Genomic DNA, 15,773 nt, shown 5'->3' with positions numbered 1-15,773 from the left:
GGGCAAATGGGGGAACAGCACTTCTGATAAAACTTAAGCAGGTGGTGATTTTTCACTATTAAAAAAAAAATGGGTTAGAAGCTGCAGTAGACTGAGAACTACTACTACCACTACTAGTTATCATTTCTATAGCGCTACAAGGCATACGCAGCGCTGTACACCATACACAAAAAAGACAGTCCCTGCTCAAAGAGCTTACAAACTAGATGAGACAGGTAAACAGAACAATTAAGGGTAAGGGGATAAATAGGTGAGGTTAAAGGACAGGGCAAGTGAGTAGTGGTTAGGAGTCAAAAGCAGTGGTAAAGAGGTGGGCTTTTTTGTTTGGACTTGAAAACGGCCAAAGACGGGGCTAGACGCACAGGCTCGGGAAGTCTATTCCAAGCGTGAGATGCAGCAAGACAAAAGGAATGGAGTCTAGAATTAGCAGTAGAGGAGAAGGGAACGGATAAGAGAGATTTATCTACAGAACGGAATACCCGAGGGGGGGAGTCGGGGAGAGACGAGAGTGGAGAGGTACTGGGGAGCGGCAGAGTGAATACACTTATAGGTCAATAAGAGAAGCTTGAACTGAATATGGAAACAGATAGGGAGCCAGTGAAGTGAATTAAGGAGGGGCTAATGTGAGCATAGCAACTTTGGTGGAAAATGAGTCACGCAGCAGAGTTTTGGACTGATTGAAGAGGAGAGAGATGGCTAAGAGGGAGGCCAGTGAGAAGCAGGTTACAATAATCAAGACTAGAGATGATAGATTTTATTTTCTATATTTGTTTTATTTCTATTTGTTAATTTGTAGAGTGGTGATTGGTATTTTAGTTTTTTCAAATTCACATCTGCTGTCTTTATTTGCACAGTACTAGGGGACATTTTCTGTTTCTGTGGTGTTGCATTGTATGCAGAGTCTGGCATCTTGGGGGTTCAGTTTAATTTTTGTCTAAATAGAAAGTTTATGATTACTTATTTTATAGTGGATTAGGGAAGCTAAGGTTCAAATCCTTGTTTTGCCATTAACATTCCTTGTGACCTTGGGTATGTTTCATTATTTTCCAGTGTCCGTTACCCACTTCAACTGTAGGCACTGTGGGCAAGGGCTATATTGTACCTGAAAACCTCTCACCGTACTATGTATATCCAGTAGAAATAATGTAGACTCTATTTTCTATTTTAGATCAAGAGAATTTACAACGTTATCGGGTATGATAGAGTCCTGTGACAAACTACGTGCTTACATTCTAATTTTGTATCTAAGGCAGTGGAACATGATTTGCCCAAGTTCCCAAGAAGTGCAAGTGAGAAGTGGGATTACAACCTTAATTTCTTTAGTCCATTGTTCTAATTTAAGCCACATCTTTCCCTGGCTTTGAGATTTTCTTCAGAAAAAGATCCCCCTCCCCAAAGATATGGATGCAAAAATAACATGAAATTAAGTTCTACATGATTCTGTCTTGGATAATCAATTTTTGGTGTACCTGGAGCTTTGGATTTCCATATCTAAATAATTTATTTGAATGCATTTTTGAGACCATCTAAAAGTAACCATGTTTAACCTGAAGCTCATGCCCATAGAAAGCAATCTATCAGTCTAGCTTATGTGTCATTAAGAAAATAAAATTCAAGCTGTACTGTATAGATTTTCATTGAGCTCTGTTTTGAATTAAAGATCAGCTTCAAAGTATCAGAAAACTGATACCAAAAGTTAAACGACAGTAATCAGCCTAAAAACTCGGTGAAATACTTATGCTTTGGATTCAGTCGGTGTGGAGAAGACTTTGCTAATGTACATCGAATCTGAAAGGGTTTCACGTGTACTCATACCTTGAAATTATTTTATGAAGGAGCTGAAAAACTGCCTGTCCTTAAGAAGCTAGATCACACCAAAGAATATGAATTTGCACCTTATAATGGCCGAAACAGCAATCTGGTATTCAGTAGAAGCCATGTTCAGGCAAGTGGTGGCAAAGCACCAGGTATGTCCCTTTTTTAAATCACTTAAATGCATGATGAAAGCAACAAATGTATTGAACTATGCCAGTTCTTGTTTGATTTCTTTTATTATTAGGAGACAACCCAACATGGCAAGCTTTTTCCTGTCATGAAAACACGAGTACAAATACAAGTAAAAATGATATCAGAGAGATAGTAAGAAGGCCAGACGATAGCATTTGAGTGTTATATTACATGGATTGATACTGAACTCCTTTGCAGGCAGGCTACTAGCTAATGAAGGTCTTAAGCGAGTTATGATGTGCTATCAGCAAGCTTGAACCTTTACAATTGGGCGCATTATGTATTTGTTTCTAGCAGTTCTAGAATGTAGCTGTTAGAATACTTTCTGCTAAATCTGCTGCATGTTGATTTTCTGGTGATTGGATTCCTTTGAGAGCAGTTTTTCCCTGAGTAGCTCTCTATTCCCTATCATCAAGCCGATCAATCCATAGACTGGTGGGTTGTGTCCATCTACCAGCAGGTGGAGATAGAGAGCAATCTTTTGCCTCCCTATAAGTGGTCATGTGCTGCTGGAAATTTCCCAGTATGTTCTCTATCTCAGCAGGTGTGTGGTCACACAGCAGCAGCTCTGGCTAGGTCTCCAAGCCTAATTGTTTAGGTTTTGTTGAGTACCTGGGGTTGAGGGCTCTTCGTGAGCAAGTGCAAACCTGGTGGTGCCAGGCCCCTCCTTTTCTCCCCTCTCCCGCTGGCTCCTTTAAACAAAAAAAAATAAATTTTTTTTTTAAACGTTCAAAAACGACGTCCATTTGCACCTGCTCACTGGAACAAGTCATCGCTGCTCGGAGCAAGAAGCAGGTAATTTTTACCTTTTACTAGCGGGCAGGGGGTTCCCCGAACGATCTCCACATGGTTATGGCCTCGGATGGCAAGGGCGCGAAAAGACGCTCCCTGGAACGCGTTCGCGCGCCTAGCGGGGAAGCGGGGGGATCGAAGGTAGAGTCGCCCTTTTTGGGCGCCCTTTCGGAACCGGGAGAGTTCACCGGTTTTTCCTCTGGTGCGGCGGCCTATCCCGCCTTAGGCGCCCATCCCCCACTGGCTGTCCTCCCGGTCGTGACCGGCCATGCGGCTCGGTCAGCTTCTTGGGCCGCCCTTGAGATGGGAGACGTTAACAGCTTGGCCGCCCTTGAATCGGGCGACAGTAAGAAGTCAAGAAATTAAAACGCCCTTCTTCCCGCGCGGCTCCTTCTCGGAGTTTAACACCGGACGCCATTTTGGACATGCAACACGCCTCTCCCCCGCTACTGGGAGCGCAGTTGGAGGGCGCCTCTAGGGCCGCGGCACAGGCTGCAGAAATGCACAGACTGGGGGGTTTCTCCCCTGAGTTCATTTTGCTGCTGCATCAGGCCTTTTCTTATGCAGAACACTGCCCCTGCCCACCTCTGATCGGGGTGATGAGGCCTCTATGCTTAAGCGCCCTCGGGTGGATCTTCCACCCTCGGGGGACTCGGTCTCCTCTGATGTGGATGACGGCAGCGTGTCTGAGTTCTCCCAGAGATCCTTAGCGGAATCGATGGAAGAGACTGATCCTCGCTCGGATGGAGCGGACGACCCCTCTGCAGCGCGGCTTTTTCACTTAGAGGATTTGCCCAACATGCTTGTGCAAGCCATGAGCATTTTGAAGATTGCCTCTCCAGCGGTGCGAAAGGCGCTGAGCTGGTGGCTGAGGCCAGGCAAGCTGTCCGCAGGAATGCCTCTTACGACCCCGGAGTGGGTTGTCGTCACGACGGATGCCTGCTTGACGGGCTGGGGAGCCCACTGCATGGGACGGACAGCGCAGGGGCTCTGGTCTCCTGCAGAGACGAAATGGTCCATCAACCTCCTGGAGCTCCGAGCCATTCGGTTGGCGTGTCTAGAGTTTCTCCCGGTACTGGTGCTGAGGCCTGTACGGGTCCTGTCGGACAATGCCACGGCTGTGGCCTATGTCAATCGCCAGGGAGGTACCAGGAGCGCCCCTCTAGCCAAGGAGGCCATGAAGCTATGCCTGTGGGTGGAAGCGAATCTGGAACAGCTGTCGGCGGCCCACATTGCGGGAGTCATGAACGTCAAGGCGGACTTTCTCAGTCGCCATACCTTGGATCCCGGAGAGTGGCAACTGTCTGCTCGGGCGCTCTTGGACATCACGAAACGCTGGGGCCGGCCGAGCCTGGATCTGATGGCGTCCTCGGCCAATTGCCAAGTGCCGTGTTTTTTCAGCAGAGGACGGGACACTCGATCTCTGGGAGTCGATGTTCTTCTCCAGCAGTGGCCAGCCCAGGAGCTTCTCTACGTGTTCCCGCCCTGGCCCATGATGGGCAGGGTGCTAGGCCGGGTGGCAAAGCATCCGGGCCGGGTGATCCTGGTGGGTCTGGATTGGCCCAGACGTCCCTGGTATGCGGACTTAGACTCTCGGTGGATGGCCCTCTGCGGCTGCCAGCGGAGCGGGGCCTCTTACATCAGGGTCCCGTGGTGATGGAGGATCCCTCCCCCTTTGGTCTTACGGCCTGGCTCTTGAGCGGAAGCGGTTGAGGGTGCGTCTAGGGCTGTGGCCCAGGCTGCTGAAGTGCACAGTCTGGGGGGTTTCTCCCCCGAGTTTATTTTCCTGCTGCATCAGGCCTTCCTTATGCAGAACGCTGCCCTTCTCCGTTGTCCGATAAAGGGGTTGAGGCCCCCGGAAGTAAACGCCCTCGGGTGGATTCCCAGGCCTTAGAGGACGCTGTTTCCTCTGATGTAGATGAGGGCAGCGTATCTGAGTTCTCCCAACGGTCCTTTGGGGATTCCTTGGAGGAGACGGATTCCCGCTCGGATGGAGCGGATGACCCCTCTGCAGCACGGATCTTTCGCTCAGAGGATTTGCCCAACCTGTTAATGCAGGCCATGAGCATTTTAAAGATTTCCTCTCCGGAGGTCGTCTCTCCCTCAGCCCCTGTTGGCTCCGCCATTATGCTGGGGACGAAGCGCCCGCCTAAAACCTTCCACGTGCATGATGCCATGCACACCTTAATTTCGGCTCAATGGGATGTCCCGGAAGCGAGCCTCAAAGTGGCTAGGGCTATGTCCCGCCTCTATCCTTTGCCTGAAAGTGAACGTGAGGCCTTTCTTTGGCCTACCGTGGATTCTTTAATCACTGCGGTGACTAAGAAAACGGCGTTGCCGGTGGAAGGTGGCACGGCCCTAAAGGACGCCCAAGACAGAAGATTGGAGGCGGCCTTAAGGTCGTCCTTTGAGGCGGCTGCCTTAAGTTTGCAGGCCTCAGTTTGTGGCTCCTACGTGGCCAGGGCGTGCCTGACGATTGTGCAGCGGGCTTCCCCCTCGGATCCTTCCTTGAGGGCTGATTGGCCGGCCCTGGAATCGGGCTTGGCTTATTTGGCAGACTTGCTGTATGATGTCTTGAGAGCCTCGGCTAAAGGTATGGCTCAGACAGTCTCTGCGCGGCGGTGGCTTTGGCTGAAACATTGGTCTGCGGACCACGCCTCTAAGTCCCGCCTGGCTAAGTTGCCTTTTAAAGGCAAGCTGCTCTTTGGGGTCGAGCTGGACAAAATTGTGACCGATCTCGGCACGTCTAAGGGCAAGAGGTTACCAGAGGTCAGGGCTCGGGCCAGTGCTCGCCCCGGCATCTCCAGAGGACGGTTTCAGGAAGCCCGTCGGTACCGCCCGGGCAAGTCGGGCTCCTCTGCCCCCTCTTCCTTCAAGAGGAACTTCTCCCCCAAGCAGCATTCCTTTCGCAGAGACCGCCGTCCCGGAGGTGCGCCCTCCGGTCCTCCCCCAGGGTCTCGTACCCAATGACGGGGTCCTGGTCCATGGCCCAGTGCAAATTGGAGGACGCCTGTCCTCGTTTCTGGGCGAGTGGACCAGGGTAACTTCAGACGCTTGGGTGCTGGAAGTCATCAGAGACGGCTACAAGCTACAGTTCTGCCGACCCTTAAGAGACGGGTTTGTACTCTCTCCCTGCAAGTCTCCGGTCAAAGCTGTGGCAGTGCAGCAGACCTTGGACAATCTGATCCGCCTGGGTGCGGTCGTTCCGGTGCCAGAAAATCAGCTTGGCAAGGGACGTTACTCCATTTGCTTTGTGGTACCAAAGAAAGGAGGTTCTGTCCGGCCTATCCTCGACCTCAAAGGGGTCAATCGGGCCTTGAAAGTTCGGCACTTTTGCATGGAGACCCTCCGCTCTGTTATAGCGGCAGTGAAGGCAGGGGAGTTCCTGGCATCCTTGGACATCAAGGAAGCGTACTTGCATATTCCCATCTGGCCTCCTCATCAACGCTTTCTGCGTTTTGCAGTCCTGGGCCGACACTTCCAGTTCAGAGACCTCCCGTTCGGGTTGGCTACTGCTCCGCGGACCTTCTCCAAAGTAATGGTGGTCATCGCGGCCTTCCTGCGAAAGGAAGGAGTACAAGTCCATCCTTATCTGGACGACTGGTTGATCCGAGCCCCCTCTTATGCAGAGTGCGGCAAAGCTGTGGACCGGGTGATTGCTATTTTGAGCTCCCTGGGGTGGATCATCAACTGGGAGAAAAGCCAGCTGCGCCCGACTCAGTCCCTGGAGTATCTGGGAGTTCGATTCGACACCCAATTAGGCAGAGTGTTCCTGCCGGACAATCGTATTGTCAAACTTCAGGCTCAGGTGGACCAGTTCCTAGTAGCCTCTCCACTCCAGGCTTGGGCTCTATGACGGCCACGATGGAAGTAGTGCCCTGGGCCAGGGCTCATATGAGACCACTACAACACTCTCTGCTGCAGCGCTGGACTCCGGTGTCGGAGGATTATGCTGTGCGCCTTCCCTTGGACCCAGCAGTGCGCAAGGCGCTGAGCTGGTGGCTGCAGACAGACAAGTTGTCTGCAGGGATGCCTCTTGTGACCCCGGAGTGGATTGTCGTCACGACAGACGCCTCTTTGACGGGCTGGGGAGCCCACTGTTTGGGAAGGACAGCGCAGGGGCTCTGGTCTCCTGCAGAGGCAAAGTGGTCTATCAACCTCCTGGAACTCAGAGCCATTCGGTTGGCACTTTTGGAGTTCCTCCCGGTACTGGCGTTGAAACCAGTACGGGTCCTGTCGGACAATGCCACGGCTGTGGCCTATGTCAACCGCCAGGGAGGTACCAAGAGCGCCCCTCTAGCCAAGGAGGCCATGAATCTATGCCAGTGGGCGGAAGCGAACCTGGAACAGCTGTCAGCGGCCCACATTGCCGGAGTCATGAATGTCAAGGCGGACTTTCTCAGTCGCCATACCTTGGATCCCGGAGAGTGGCAGCTATCTGCTCAGGCGTTCTTGGACATCACGAAGCGCTGGGGCCAGCCGAGCCTAGATCTGATGGCGTCATCGGCCAATTGCCAAGTGCCGCGCTTTTTCAGCAGAGGACGGGACCCTCGATCCCTGGGAGTAGATGCTCTTCTCCAACAGTGGCCGACACAGGAGCTTCTCTATGTGTTCCCGCCCTGGCCCATGCTGGGCAGGGTGCTAGACCGGGTGGCAAAGCATCCGGGACGGATAATCCTTGTGGGTCCGGACTGGCCCAGACGTCCCTGGTATGCGGACTTGATCAGGCTCTCAGTGGACGATCCTCTGCGGCTGCCAGTGGAGCAGGGCCTGTTGCATCAGGGTCCCGTGGTGATGGAGGATCCCTCCCCCTTTGGTCTTACGGCCTGGCTATTGAGCGGCAGCGTCTGAGAAAGAAGGGCTTCTCAGACAAGGTCATCGCCACTATGCTAAGAGCGAGGAAGCGCTCTACTTCTACTGCTTACGCCAGGGTTTGGCGTATCTTTGCAGCATGGTGTGAAGCAGGCTCACTTTCTCCCTTCACTGTTCCAATTTCTTCAGTGTTGGCGTTCCTGCAAGAAGGTCTGGAGAAAGGCCTGTCGCTCAGTTCCCTTAAAGTCCAGGTAGCGGCTCTGGCTTGCTTCAGGGGCCGCCTGAAGGGTGCTTCCCTGGCTTCGCAGCCAGATGTGGTGCGCTTTCTCAAGGGAGTTAATCACCTGCGCCCTCCTCTGCATTCAGTGGTGCCTGCGTGGAATCTCAACCTGGTGCTAAGAGCCTTGCAGAAGCCGCCTTTTGAACCCTTGTCAAGGGCATCTCTGAAAGACCTGACGTTGAAAGCAGTCTTTGTGGTGGCTATCACTTCAGCCAGAAGAGTTTCCGAGCTCCAGGCACTCTCATGTCGAGAGCCCTTTCTGCAGTTCACTGAGGCAAGAGTGTCTATTCGCACAGTGCCTTCCTTCCTGCCCAAGGTTGTTTCTCGCTTCCATGTGAATCAGCAGCTCTGTCTCCCTTCCTTTCGTAGGGAGGACTACCCAGAGGAATACTCTGCTCTCAAATATCTGGATGTGAGACGAGTCATCATCAGATACTTGGAAGTGACCAATGATTTCCGGAAGTCGGATCATCTGTTTGTCCTGTTTGCAGGTCCTCGGAAGGGTCTGCAGGCTGCTAAGCCTACAGTGGCAAGATGGGTCAAGGAAGCCATTGCAGCGGCTTATGTGGCCGCGGGGAAGGTGCCGCCTATCCAGCTGAAGGATCACTCCACTAGAGCTCAGGCGGCCTCGATGGCAGAGGCCGGGTCCGTCTCCTTGGAGGAGATTTGCAAGGCGGCAACTTGGGCATCGGCCCATACCTTCTCCAGTCATTACCGCTTGACTGTGGCTGCTCGGGCGGAGGCCTGGTTTGGAGCTTCAGTGTTGCGGTCAGGGATTTCTATGTCCCGCCCTGGGTGAGTACTGCTTCGGTACATCCCACCAGTCTATGGATTGATCAGCATGATGATATGGAAGGTAAAATTATGTATCATACCTGATAATTTTCTTTCCATTAATCATAGCTGATCAATCCATAGCCCCTCCCAGATATCTGTATTGTTTATATTCTGGTTGCATTTCAGGTTCAAGTTTAGTCTTCAGTTCCTGTTCAGGAGGACTTCGTGTTCAAGTTTTTCAATGAATTCTTCAAGAGTTGAGACGAATTTGTGTTACAGTGAGCTGCTGCATTCCTCTCCCCTCCGTTTTACGGGGCTGGATTGAGACTTAAATTCTGCCGGTGCTCCCTCCCGCTTCGTGCAGCAGTAGGGCAGCTTTGTACCCCTCCCGCTTCGGCGGTGTTAGGGTCAGTCAGCGGTTGCGGTTGCAGGATAAGCCAGATCCCCCCCGCATCGGCGGGTGTGGTGTCCCTCCCCCGCTCCGCGGGGATGAGCTGGACGGATTCCCCTCCCCCACTTGTGTGGGGATGAGCTGGGTTAATTCCCCTCCCCTGTTTCGGCGGTGGTGAGCTGGGCAGAGTGTCCCTTTGTGGGTGTAATTCTCTAAGTGCTGAGTCTTGCGGATGGAGCTTGGATATCGACATACTGAGGAGTTTCCGGTAGCACATGACCACATATAGGGAGGCAAAAGGATTGCTCTCTATCTCCACCTGCTGGTAGATGGACACAACCCACCAGTCTATGGATTGATCAGCTATGATTAATGGAAAGAAAATTATCAGATATGATACATAATTTTACCATATGAGGGACGAACTGTAGGGCACCTTAAGGACAGCGGCCGATTTTGAAGACTTTAAGGATCCAGCTGCGAAATAAAAATAAAGTGTACATATTATATGGTAAAAACTTGGCCTACCTAATTTGTAATGTAAGGCAAAAATAAGCTGCAAGGTTATGTTGAGAGCTGTGTATGGAAACAAAACATAGACATTAAACAAGACATGAAACTTCTACATGCTATAATAAGAGTAATAAGGGAAGCATATAATGTAATAAATTCTCAAACCGGACGCCAGAACCGTGGTGCAAATAGGACAAGTTAATACCCCTACACTCAGAAAAGGAACATAGTAAATAAAAAACCGGAATGCGATGGCAGGAAGTTTTTGTGCCTAAACAGGTGGAAGGGGGAAAATAAAACACCAAGAACTTCCAATGATACTGCATAAAACATACATACTAATCAGTGACTGAAAGGACATGTTTAAATGATGACAAGCAGGACAGCTGCAGCATTAGAAGGAAAGAGAAGGTGGAATGGGTTATAAAGGACCAACAGGAAATAAATGAAGAAGTTAAGCAATGCTGTATTCTCACGGCACGCTGCCATTATCTTCTCAATAGGAAAGGTAAAACTTATTTTATATACATATCTATTTGCTTTTTGTGTATACCCTACTTTGATTTGTACCTGTGCTCTTCAGGGCACAGACCATATAAGTCTGCCCAGCACTATCCCCACCTCCCAACCACCAGCCCCGCCTCCCAACCCCGGCTCCGGCACAGACCGTACAAGTCTGTCCAGCCTATCCCCGCCTCCCAACCACTAGCTCCGCCTCCCACCACCGGCTCTGGCACAGACCATACAAATCTGCCCAGCACTATCCCCGCCTCCCAACCACCAGCCCCGCCTCCCGATCTTGACTAAGCTCCTGAGGATCCATTCCTTCGGCACAGGATTCCTTTATGCTTATCCCATGCATGTTTGAATTCCGTTAAATACTACCACAAGCAGGCTTGTGGTAGTATTTAAAGTTAAACCATTAACTAACACAATGGCACGGTGCTGGGGCTGCAACTTATATTTCTTTTAAATGAGTACGCCATCAAAACAGAGCACAAGAAACCAGAACTATATGTGTATCGGAAATGCAAAGCATATGAAAATCTTATCTAGAGAGCGAATAAGTTCCCCTCATATCTAGCGCAGTATAATGCAAACAGTAAAATGTCCATAGACAGTACAAGCAATAGAAGCTGATGGGCGGGGACAGCATAGCCCCTAGCTTATAATGAGAGCAGGATTAATCTATATAGTGTCTAAACAGCAAACTGTAAAGATATTTTTCCTAATTATGTCACAATAAAGCCCCATTCCAAACTACAAATTCAGGGAAACCTCAGCAATTATATATGAAATTATGCACAGCTTGGGAGCAAGAAACATCTGGCATTGTCAAAAACAGGAAACCTTAATATAAAAGTGAATTCAGAGCCGATTACACAAGCTAGAAATGACCAAAAGCAAATGTCAAATAGGAAAATTAATGACAAACCCTAAGTATTATTAATGAAAAGTATAACATTGGCCCAAAACAAATTGTAAATTAAAAAGGGGTGTCGACAGCTACCAGAACAGGTACAATTTTAAAATCACAACTGGAAACAGCAGCAAAGAGCATATCAAAAAAACAACCATTGCACAGTATTAAAAGCGCTGGAGCAAATAACAAAGACAGGCAATTAGTATTTAGGTTGTGGAATTTCATTGATTTAATTCTATTTGTCACACAGGGAATTAAACAGTAGAGAGGTATCAAAGGTGAAGACATAGAAACGGGGGGGGGGGGGGGGGGGTTGTTTAGGGTATGGCTGAAAGAAAGAAGGCACGCCAAGGTGCCACGCCCATAATGGGCTGCGAGGAGAAAATGAAAAAGTAATGTCTAACCGAAAGAAATTAGCATAGTGTGATAAGACAGCCATGAGTTACACTATAAAGTATTTGCAATAAGTGACAGAGAGATGCATGCTTATGAAGTTGACAGCTCAAGGAAAATGCCGTATAACGGCCAAGAGACCTTTTGCAAGGAGAAAGTATGGATGGAAGTGATTGTGATTGCAACAGAATTTTTAGATGTGAGAAAGGAAGCTTAAAAAACTTAAGAGCACTAACAGTTTTACAGCTGAGGCTGTGACAGGAGGAAGGGAGTGCAGAAAGAAGTGGCTGATTCACTGAGAGAAACAATAGCTACGGGAGCTTAAAGCAGACAACTGTCAGGATTAGTTCAGGACTTTGAACTGGACTCAGACGGGAGTATGAAGCGATGAAAGGAGAATAAGAGTCTATTGTGTGGCGGGGCCCAGAGGAGAGAAGTAGGGTCTACAGGGAACACAAGCCAAGACAGAACCGTAGAAAACCTATTTTCCTATAGACAGAACAAGCTTATAGAGAAATAGCACTGTACATCACAGGACTCAGGGTTAGAAAATGTACAGTGCAAGGAAGTGCCATGTAACCGGCAGGGACTTTTAGCAAAGAGAAAATACAAACGAGGTCTTTGATGTAGGAGGCTTAGAGCATAGTAACAGTTTCAGAGATAAATTTATTAATAGAATGAGTATGACAGGAGGAAGCAGAGAGATGCCGAAACTGGCAGAGACAGGGGAAGTCTTGGGTATCTACGCAGCAAAAATTAAAACCCGGAAGTGCAGCTTAAGTGGCTACGGAGACCAGAGACAGAATACTGACCGGGACTTTTCTAGTGGAGATTTAAAAGAATGGGGTTAAACATGGTGCTGCCATTAGTCCACCTACCCACAGCTTGGCAGGGCTATCGAATAGCAAGACTGCATACAACAGTTACTAACAGAATAATCAGACGGGGGTTTCCTAAACAAGCAGGCATAGAAAAGAGTTTACGGGTAGTGGATGGAGGTTGAGCTGTTTGAGATAAAGCAGTGGAGAGATGATAAGATCGGTGACGAGTGAAACTCTGTGGAAGAGTGCAAGGCAACAGTGATAAAGGACAGAGTTGTGAGATAAATCTAAGGAGTCTGTGTGATCGGGTGTACAGCTGTATGACAGGAAAGGGGGAGGGTGAAGAGTGCCCATAGAGCCTGGCAGTAACGGAGAAATAAGGAAGCAAGGGTTACTACGCAGTTTTAAATGTGAAGCAGGAAATGCCAACGTAGAGCTAGAAAGCTGGCAAAGAATTTTAAGATATAGAATAATAACTATAAATACACATCAGGACAGTTTCTAACAGGGGTGGGGAGAAATCAATATTGATGTGAGTGGCCAAAAACAGAATCAGAGAACATTAAAAGTTAGGGGTTAAGTACAACACTGAGGAAATGAGCCGGGTCTCGGTGAGATACAGCAATCATAGAGAGAGACAGATGAAACAATGAGGAAACAGTTATTTAAGGTGGAGACAAGCTCCTAGTAACAGAAAAGGTCAGAGACTAATCTTTGTACAGAAAAAAGCCTTGGAGAGATTACAGGACACAGTGTAAAAGCACCTATAACTTTGAGATGGTTTAGAGAGCCTGCAGAAGACCCACAGAGTGTAACGCAGTAGAGGATAGTAGACAGAAAGAAGGGGCACAGATAACCTGCGGTAATAACAGTGTCAACAGAAACGGACAAAGTGGTACTGCGGGGGGGGGGGGGGCATAGAGACATGGGATAGCTGCCAAGCACACAAAAACCCTAACAGGGCGAGCATGGCCACAACACAGGGAGGGTTGCAGGTAAAGATGTTAATGATAGCCGGGTGGGACAGAAGAACAGCACCTAGGAAATTTCTGGATCTTGTTTAAACCCAAGATCAAACAGAAATACACAGAACAAAAACCTGGATCTTACTTAAACCAAGATCAACAGATCGGGAATTGTGTAAGTGCAGGTGACAGACAAAGATCACAAAAACAGGAATATACAGGAAAAAAGGTATATTAAAAGTGTGGAACCGGAAAGATGTCTCAGCTTACTGCGTTGACCCAGAAGGGGGGGGGGGGGGGGGGGGTCGCATATAGACCGCAGCGGAGCTTCAACACCCGTTTTAAGCAAATAGCACCCGTTGGGACGCACTCGCGTGGCCCAGCCGGTATGCGTCAGTCACGCAGCAATCATACACAAGCGCACAGCACACAAATCAAAAAGGGACCGAAAGTAATCGGTGAAATGGGAGGGTAGTACACTGAACAAAGAAAGAAAGGACATGAGTGGCAAGAAAGAACAAAAGGACAAAGGTAAAAGTAAGAATCCTCATAGAAGAAGACAGAAAATGGACAGTAATACAGGTGATACGCAGGGGGAGAATAGGGAGTATAAGAAGCCTGCAAATAATTAAAAGAGGGACTAGGACTCTATACAAGGGAGATGCAAGGAAGGGATGGAAGAGAAGAGAGACCGGTGTAAGTTAAAAGGGTTCAGGACGGGTAGGATTCACTCACTATAATAGAAGAGTGTAAAAGGAGAGAGAGAGTAGGCGTCTGCCCAGAAGAGATAAGGCAGAGATGAAACGAAATATCAGGGACACAATTAAAATCTGCGGCTTGAAGAGCAAACCACAGGAAAGAGTGAAACCTCAGAGCAAAAAAAGGGAAAGAATGAGTTCGCATCAGCGTGCTTTAAAGACTAGCTGAATGATGATGATATGAGACTAAAGGAATGAAATGGGCATAATGTCTAAATCCCTTAAAGAAATGGGAAAGAATCTGGCACTGCATCAGTACAGATGGAACGAGAAGTTAGGCGGGATGTAGATCAGTCAGTGAGATACAAAAAAAGCCACCATAGATCCAAATCAGAAATTATCAGGGAAAAGTTTGTCAAATGCTGATGAGAGGGTAAACAAATTGAGAAAGGTGGCTCTCTGTCAAATCTCTATATATAAAAGGCAACTCCAACGTTCTATGAAGCCTCCAACCGGAACTTTGAAGCGGGCGAGATATCCGGTTTACCCAAGAGTGTGTGCCCCGCCCTCGCGTCACAATGTGATGACGACGAGGGCGGAGCAAACACACTCCACAAAACGCCATCTCCCCCTGCCCCTCGCTGGCCATTTTTCACATGCACACCGCATCGCGGAGCGCCAACGACAGCAGCGGACAGGTCCCTGGAGGGGAGGTTGGGGTACAGCTGGATCCCTGGCCATGGGTGGCTGCAGGGGGGGCCGGGGGATGGAGCGCCAGCGACAGCAGCGGACAGGTGCCTGCCTGGAGGGGGGTTGGGGGACAGCTGGGTGCCTGCAGGGGGGGCCGTGGAACAGGACGGTCGCTGGACACAAAAACCTTGCTAGCGCCCGTTTCATCTCTCAAAGAAACGGGCCTTTTTTGCTAGTATGAACATATTTAGTGATCAAAAGACGAACAACAGTATATTTGAGTAGATATAGGAATGAGGACTCATAAGGCAGTAAGAAAGTTTTATGTTTCAACAATTTTTATTGATGATTCAACAAAGAGTAAACAACTTGCTCATTGTGACAATGCAATGAGATTAAACACCCAAATGGGAGCACATCAATACACTCATGATCAAAAAAAGATTCCCCCCCCCCCCCTTTCCCCCTCCCCTCAGAACCTCGAGCCCAATAAAAAAAAAACTACCCTGAACAATATCAAACTGAAACAGCCAACCAACCAATGTTCTTAACTCCAAGCATACCGTACTCCCAAAAGGGAACCGGCATACTACTGAATCTACCGCACTCCACATTCTATTTAATACTACTTAGTCTCACAAGGTCCAGACTCTTATGACCTTCCCAAGACTTCACCCCAGCCGCGAACTCATGTTTCCTTATCAGCAGCAGATGAATCCATTAACTGATGGGTTGTGTCCGCCTACCAGCAGGTGGAGATAGAGAACACTGAAAAACCATAGTGTTCTATTGACTGCTAGCTCTATCTGCCTTCAGTATTTCTCAATCTCCCAGCAGGTGTGGATGTAGCTTGATCAGCTCCTGGAAAAATTCTGCCTGGAGTGGCTCCTGTGCTTGCCAGTTGAAGCTGGGGTGTTGTGGCTGGTGGTGCCCACTTTGAAGGCATATAAGTTCGCCCTTTCCCTGCCTACTGGAGTACCTCTGTTGCTGCCTGCCTCCAACTTTCCTCACAGCGTTAAAAAAAATAAAATAATGAGTACGCATGGATTCTGCTTAATTATTCTGAGGCTATTTTCCACGTGCAGCTTGACCGGAGCTCGTTTGAAGTGAGAGTGGTGCCCATCTCTGGGGAGGTCCCGCGGATGCCATTCCGAACGGGGTAAATGTTGGCGCGAAGCCGCCATTTTTCTTATATAATTTCGCCCGGTTGG

The 15,773-nt window shown here is 49.0% G+C and overlaps 1 protein-coding gene across 1 annotated transcript in view; it reads left to right on the top strand.

Moving 5' to 3' along the window:
• The window catches only part of USP53 (ubiquitin specific peptidase 53), a 298,888-nt gene that overhangs the window by 207,426 nt on the left and 75,689 nt on the right, over positions 1–15,773 (top strand). The window contains exon 8 of the mRNA XM_030192265.1: positions 1,836–1,967. Coding sequence (XP_030048125.1) covers positions 1,836–1,967 — 132 coding nt within the window. The remainder of the gene's footprint in view (positions 1–1,835; positions 1,968–15,773) is intronic.

This window comes from Microcaecilia unicolor, chromosome 2, assembly GCF_901765095.1.
Source record: "Microcaecilia unicolor chromosome 2, aMicUni1.1, whole genome shotgun sequence".
Classification (NCBI taxonomy): Eukaryota; Metazoa; Chordata; class Amphibia; order Gymnophiona; family Siphonopidae; genus Microcaecilia; species Microcaecilia unicolor.
The sequence above is the reverse complement of the archived record's forward strand: the minus strand, read 5'-3'. Positions and strand labels throughout refer to the sequence as shown.